Source organism: Vigna unguiculata, chromosome 1 (genome assembly GCF_004118075.2).
Source record: "Vigna unguiculata cultivar IT97K-499-35 chromosome 1, ASM411807v1, whole genome shotgun sequence".
NCBI classification, from domain to species: domain Eukaryota; kingdom Viridiplantae; phylum Streptophyta; class Magnoliopsida; order Fabales; family Fabaceae; genus Vigna; species Vigna unguiculata.
Genome location: NC_040279.1, coordinates 12,966,468 through 12,973,368, shown reverse-complemented (window position 1 = coordinate 12,973,368; position 6,901 = coordinate 12,966,468). Strand labels below are relative to the sequence as shown.

Below are 6,901 nucleotides of genomic sequence, written 5' to 3'. Positions count from 1 at the left end.
ACCTTTGATTCAAATATTCTCTACAACTCTAACATTTGCCCACTATTTTGATTATAACTTTCCACAAAACTCTAAATGCATTCATTCATTTTTTGTTGGAAACTAAACTTAAAGGGTTTTCTTTTGACATAAAGAACATAATTTTAGGATCACAAAGTGAGTAAGCTGTAGTATTTTTTTTTTTAAATCGCCCACGTTATTACCAACACTATTTTTGTGTGAAAGAGACGTTGATTCTGGATCATTCAAAGATAGTTACAACAAGATAAGGTTAGAACATGAAAACCACCATATTCAAGACAACCAAAGCTTTTAACATTCATCAATATGGTGATGATTTATTAAGAAAGCTTAGTAAAAATTCCTACTAAACATTAAGATAGCATGTCATATAAGTATGAAGGTTCATTTCATAAAACTTTAGAGAAGATGATGGATTGATTCAAATAAAAAGAGAATGGAATGCACATAAACAAATAGAAACCCGAGAGCAAAACAATAGATTTTTGAGATCAATAAAGAGAAAAATAAAGCATAAAATGGAAAGGAAAGAGATGGTGGAATGTAAGAAGCACCCCACTACAAAAGATAAGCCAAAGTCATGGATTCCTTTAAAGATGAGTGGATGGTGCCACCATTTTAGTCTAGGCTCAAGATAAGACTTAAATGTATTCATTTCCTAGGAAGGAAACTCTCATAACGATTGATACACAAATGTATCTTAAATTCTCTAAAATATTCAACCATTTTACAAGTGTTAGAAGATCCCTTTTATAGAAGGGTTTATGGGTCTTTGGACAAAATCATATAAGTCTCAAAGGATTACATAGTAAATAAGAAAACCAAGACAAATGGTGCCACTAAAATGATCTCCTAAAATGGCTTCTTGGCCAAGACAAGTGGGCACACATTATAGTCTTTAAGGTGGATTCTTGACCAAGTCATGTGGTCCTCTCATTCTAGATGTTTCTAGAATATCTAGCTCTTTCTCTTTCTTCCATATGGACCCCTCCTCATCACAACTCTCCCATTTGCGCCACCTCATCTAGAATTTAATTACACTAAATAAAACAAGTAAGATGGATTAGCATGTTGACTTAAATTAAGTTAATCTTGCGTCAACAAGTCAACAAGTCAACAGGTCAACTAAGATAATCCAACTAAATCAACTTTAGAGAATTCAAACTAAAAAAAATAAAAACAATAGAAACTTCATCACCTTACACAAAGTTTCCAGCTCCTAACTTCAAGGACAACCTCTCAGAGTAGGTGCCCTGGCTTCTTTTTACAGCTTGCAGCCAGTCAATTGCTCTCTATATTTAGCTTCTTTGGACTGCCTCAGCTGGTCAACTAAATTACCTTTCCTTTGCTTCACAGCACCTAAAATAAGAGGTTCTCTCAAGTTAATTGTACCAAGGTGAAAATAAAATTAAAGCATCAACACTATAGCTAGAAATTCACGCTGCTCAAGAAAATAGTAAAACAAAGCTGGAAAGCTTAACTAAGCTACTTAGGAAATTGCAATTGAAAGACTAAAATAAAAAAGAAAAAAAAAACTACATAAAAACACAAAATTAGCAGATTTTCCTAAAATCTATTTTTCACAAGAAAAACTGAAAATGAATTAAAACCAAAACAATCCCAAAAAAGTGCTTTCAATAATGAAAATCATGACAAAATAGGGACTTAAATAATAGCTAACTAGACTATCTACTATGAAAAGCAATCAATAAAACAGCTACTCTTAACTACCGATAACAACTAAAAACACTATCTAATACATACTTAGAATCTTACTTTAGTATCTACGTATAACTATCTAAGGTATCTAGAAAACTAACAGAAGTAAAAGAACAATTTCTAAACAATATAGCTAACTAAGAGAAATAACCAAATCTGAAATTAAGACTAAAAATAGAACCTAATATCTAATCCTAGCTAATTAAAACAGAAAAGAAATACAAGAATAACATCAAACCAGTAAAAGCAGACTCACTAAAACAGTAAAGAAAGCTCCCCCCACACTTTGAATTTTACATTGTCTTTGGTGTGGGTAAGAATTATTCACAACTGTAAACATAGAATTGGAATTGGTTCTGAAAACAGCAACAAGGAAATGGAAATGTTCCAACTGAACGAAAATTACAATGAAAATTAAAACTAAACTTCCACATTGATCGTACCACTACTATTGACTTGCTTTTGGGTTGACCACCGGTTGAGAAGGAATTGCACTTGGTAATCCAAGAGATGAAATATATAGACCAATTGTAAAGAAAACTCTTCACCAACTCATATCTTTCGATTCATGCACACAATGACATGGAAACTCTACCTCCTGGTAGACCCACATAGAATGGAGCACTTAGTTTACCTGAACCATAGGTAGATCCAGTTATATTTCCTCAGAAAGGCAGCCAATATGATAAGTCTTAGTATCAGAATTCTGGTCTTTTGAGGATATGCTTAAAATTTTTGAAAAGGAAAACTGCCAATAAGGTCGATGGACTGGAGGTAACAGTAGAGTTGATTTTTTATCCATTGCAAGTAACCGTGAACATTTGCTGCATCACCAACAAATTGAGATCACTACATTTCCTAAATGATAGGAAAATCTAAGGTTATGGAAACATTAAATTGAACCTGCATGGTTTAGAAAACAGAGTCTGGTAGCTGCAAATCCAGTGCTACAACATAAAAGGTAGAAAGCTAAGAAAACCTCAAATATATCAATAATAATTAATACCTTCTAAAAAAACGAAGCATCATAACTAGAAAAAGACAATTACAGTACCAAGAGACAATATAGACTGGTTTCAGTCTGGTTCCCAAGAAAGTACTGCAGAGCAGTCGCAGCATACTCCTGCAATGCAGACAACTATAAGCTATAATAAAAAAAGACCTCAAAGAGTAACTAAAAGAATCAAATGAGAAGTAACAGAGACTGTTACCGTAATATATCTAAACACATGATGAACTGAAAAACCCCTTGCATGCACGTAGCTCCCACCCACTCTGGAATATTCAGATGTAAAATCAAGCAAATTGATTATGAAATAACAAATAAGTCTTTTTTTATAATAAAAATAAGTCATATTGGAGCAAATAAATAAGTGAAACACACTGAGGAGATAAGAAATCCTCCAAAACTAAATACAAAAGTACGGAAACAATATCTCTCTCAACAATTCAGAAGTAGAAACTCCCTTGAAACAGCAATGAGCTGGGTATCACCGAGCTGTCACAGTCACAAGATTCACAACCCTGTCCCAACACACAAAGCTACCACTGATATACCACGGTCTTTTCCCAAGAATTTGTGAAACTGGTCTATTCCACTCAAAATTAACAGACCAACTAACCAATACCCTTTCCTTACATTTTCTTCCTTGGTTTGTAGCAGGCTAAATAATTTTACTCTAACAGGTTTAGTAATATTGCCTACTCTTAACCAACAATGCTTAGCAGGCACCAATGACCCACTTGATTTCTACAGCCAACTAAGGTCAGTTTTCCTAACTTGGGGGCCATGCCAATCAAACAGTGCCTCCATACAAAAGACTACCTGATTGCAATGGTAGTTTTAGACTAGGTGCATGTGGCTCCTCCTAGCTGGTGGTGTTTGGGTTCAGATATAAATAAAAAAAAAAAAAAACTTTAACCATTGGGTCAGCCAGAGGTTATCAAAATCGTGAGTCAACTCATAAATTCATTCAATTGTACATTCCCACACCCTCAAACATAGTTCACTTGCACGTAGCATCAATTTCTAGTAGGCTTGTGTAAACTAGAGTAAAATTGTGAGTTTAGAATAGATTCAACAAACTCAGTTGGACACTAGTAAAAAGCCAAAAATGACACTGGATTTGGTGTTACTAGATTTTGGTTGTTTCTAGGTCATGATTTATGCAAAACACATCTTGGTAACAATTTTGGGGTTCACTGGTTCTCTCGCAAGTTTCTGTCTGTTTTTAGTGTTGATCAAACTTGACTTACAGAAACTGGGGACTGGGAAGGAGATGAGAAACGGAAATTAACATCAGTTACAAGAACTATCACAAAAACTTGTGATAAGATATCCTGTAATATGTCCATAGCAAACATTTCACACACCATAATGAATTTCAGGAGACCGAAAAATAAATTATGATATATGTGTTACATGATAAATGCTAGCAACATTCTATTCGACACTCCATCATTGGCTGAGATTCATAAAATGTTACATTATGAAAGTTCCACGTCAAAATCAGGTAAGTCATTAAATGAGAAATGCAACCCATCAAAAATTGTAATATGCAATAAACTTCAGCAACAATAGAGTATTCGAAAGAGAGTCCCTAACATTTCTCATGTGACAGTAACACTAGAAGGTATACCTCATGTGGAGAAAAGAAAGCTACAGAATCAGGATCCATGGAACCGGCAGGATGCAAGGATACAACAGCTCTGAAGATAGATGGGAATAACATTTCTATCACTGCAACCTTCTCTTCAGCAACAGATCCAACTGATCCTAGCCTTAACTTATTAGAACCATGATAGTTATGTTCCAGAGAACTCTCACTTGCCAATGAGCAAAGTGTGGAAGCTCTTTTTAACCAGTCCAATCGATCAAAAGCTAAAATTTTCAAACTTGGCACATCCTTCTCTACAGACTTTAGGACATCTGGTAGCGTCCTTAAAAACCTAATTTCTTCCTTGGGATCGATTGTAATTTCTTCAGACCCACAACATTTCTTTGAAGCCGAGTCACTAGCATCAAGTCCATCATCAAGATGTGGGAAAAAACGCCTTTTCTGATCAGTGAAGGCTTTGAGAGCTAACCTAGTATCATTCAAAAGCCTAAGTGAGCAGCTAAAGTAACACAAATCAGCAGCATTGAGAATGACAAGTCAGCAAGCAAGAACATTATATTCCATAATACCCATGAAAAAGAAAACATAAAGAAAGGGACCAAGTACTTCTTTGACAATTGTATTCAACAAAGTGAAGCAGCTAAATGTCGTGCAAAATATTGTTCGCAAGGATAACAGCAAAATTTAAGTCAATTTTGAGACCAGAAAAATTAGGAGGCAAACTTCAAGAAAGTGAACTGAGACGTCAGCAAAATCAGTACAGTTGTTAACAATCTTGCTATGTGTCTAATTGTCTATGATAAACAAACTAACTTACTCATACTAACTGTCACCATTTCTACACAACTTAGACTGAGGCGCTTACCTCGTAGCATGGGGTCATATCAATTATTGTTACTTCTTTCCTCTATACATATTCAGGAGCGAATAGCAAAACTGAATGATTAAGATATCTACTTATGCATGCACACAAAATCACCAAAAAGAAAAGATCACTGGTCTAGGAATACCAGATACCATCATTCGCAAATATTCAACACACCACCTCGAAATAAACAAAACACGTTTGAATTTGAATCCATTGTTTTCCATCCTATTTCGTTATCCAAACACGGAAATTCAAATGGCATAAAGAAGAAGAAATTTAACGGAAATGAACCTAGTCCTGTCGACGGCAGAAGCACCAGCTTGACCCGCAAGCTGTCGTTTCCACGCGTACGCAACCACAGCGCCATCTGGACAAACCAGCGGCATATGCAAGCCCCAAAAGTCTTTCCTCGATCGAAGTGATTCACTGAGAACTCCAGACTCTTCCAATTCCTTACCTATAAAACAGAAAAAAAACGCAGAACTGATCATAAAAACGACGTCGCAGAGTGCAAACCAAAACCCTAATCCGCGGAACAAAAAAAAACCAAGGGGCACGAATGCAACGGCACGATTACCAAGCGATCGAAGGTCTTGAAGATACTGACGCATGCAGGCGTCTTCCTTGAGGAACATTTGGAGAGGCTTGTGGGCTTGGTCAGGCTGCGCTGCCGCGACGAATAGCGCTTCGAAGAGGCGGTCGGCGCCGATTCGGATGTCGGCAATGATTCGTTCGGCCTGTCCTAGCTTGTCCATTGCTTGAGCCACCTGCTTCGGCGGTGCCTCGGAAGCGGAGCCACCGGAGGAGGGAGGAGGAGTGGAGGTTGAGATGGGTGCCGTCGAGGCCTGCTGCTGCGTTTGTTGCATTTGCATTTGGCACGCCCACAAAGAAAGTGAGTTTCGTCTCAGTTAGTACTTTCGTACAATTCGGATTGGGCCTTCCTTCTTCACCAGTAACGTCATATAAACACATCAAACACAAGGCCCATCAAACAGTAATGGCCTTCATTAAGCGTGTCTTCATTTGGAAAGATCTCCTCTCCAAAGGGACAATGGCAACGATAGAATTACGGAATCACACTCTTTCCGTATCCTCACTCAAGTGAGAGGATCGGAGATGTAAATTGTGCTTTTACATAATTGTCCTGTTGTTTTTTTACACATTACAAATTGTATGAGTAACTGTACCACGCTTTCTCAGCTTTCACCGTTTTTTCTTTACATATTTATTTTATTTAAAGTTTTATCACCTCTTATTTGGAATACTAATTATTTTTATCCGCTTGTATAAGATTTTTTGACGTTCAAGTCAGTAAGAGAGTTTTTTATTAAGACAGTTTTTTATTTATATAAGTATATGAGTGAATATAAGAATGACATATTTATTTAATTCTCTTTTTGCTAAAAACTGGTATTGCATGAATATGAAAAGGTGGAGAGAACCCTAGCAGAAGGGGGCAGGAAGGCTGAAAACAAATACTAAAGGCCTTAAATAACAATAAAACTTACCATTAAAAGCTTAATTGAAGTGGTGATAAGGCAAACTTAGTGATCAAAGGAACCTTCCAATTTCAAGGTTTAGCAAGTGGAAATTCTAGGTTAGGGGAGCTGAACCGAATTTTAGTAATTATTGTTTTATGTGCATGATTTAATGTGTGTTTGCCATGAGAAATTCG

At 36.3% G+C, this 6,901-nt stretch overlaps 1 protein-coding gene across 1 annotated transcript; it reads right to left on the bottom strand.

Annotated features, from left to right (window-relative positions):
• Positions 1 to 589: 589 nt before the first annotated feature.
• On the bottom strand, positions 590 to 6,322 carry LOC114194215 (mediator of RNA polymerase II transcription subunit 27-like). Its single transcript, XM_028084331.1, has 9 exons — positions 5,804 to 6,322; positions 5,518 to 5,683; positions 4,366 to 4,827; positions 2,952 to 3,015; positions 2,795 to 2,863; positions 2,644 to 2,687; positions 2,184 to 2,564; positions 1,220 to 1,380; positions 590 to 1,061 (listed from the first exon to the last, which is right to left on the bottom strand). The coding sequence occupies exons 1-7, from the start codon at positions 6,096 to 6,098 to the stop codon at positions 2,396 to 2,398; spliced, it is 1,269 nt and encodes a 422-aa protein (XP_027940132.1). The 5' UTR covers positions 6,099 to 6,322; the 3' UTR covers positions 590 to 1,061; positions 1,220 to 1,380; positions 2,184 to 2,395.
• Between the last annotated feature and the right edge of the window lie 579 nt (positions 6,323 to 6,901).

Excerpts from the sequence above, each read along its gene's own strand:
- LOC114194215 (XM_028084331.1), bottom strand. The coding sequence starts at position 6,098 with ATGCAAATGCAACAAACGCAGCAGCAGGCCTCGACGGCACCCATCTCA. Across the intron at positions 3,016-4,365 it reads CATGAGGTATACCTTCTAGT|AGTGGGTGGGAGCTACGTGC; the intron begins GTTACTGTCACA and ends TGAATATTCCAG. Across the intron at positions 2,565-2,643 it reads CTGTTTTCTAAACCATGCAG|CAAATGTTCACGGTTACTTG; the intron begins GTTCAATTTAAT and ends TTGGTGATGCAG.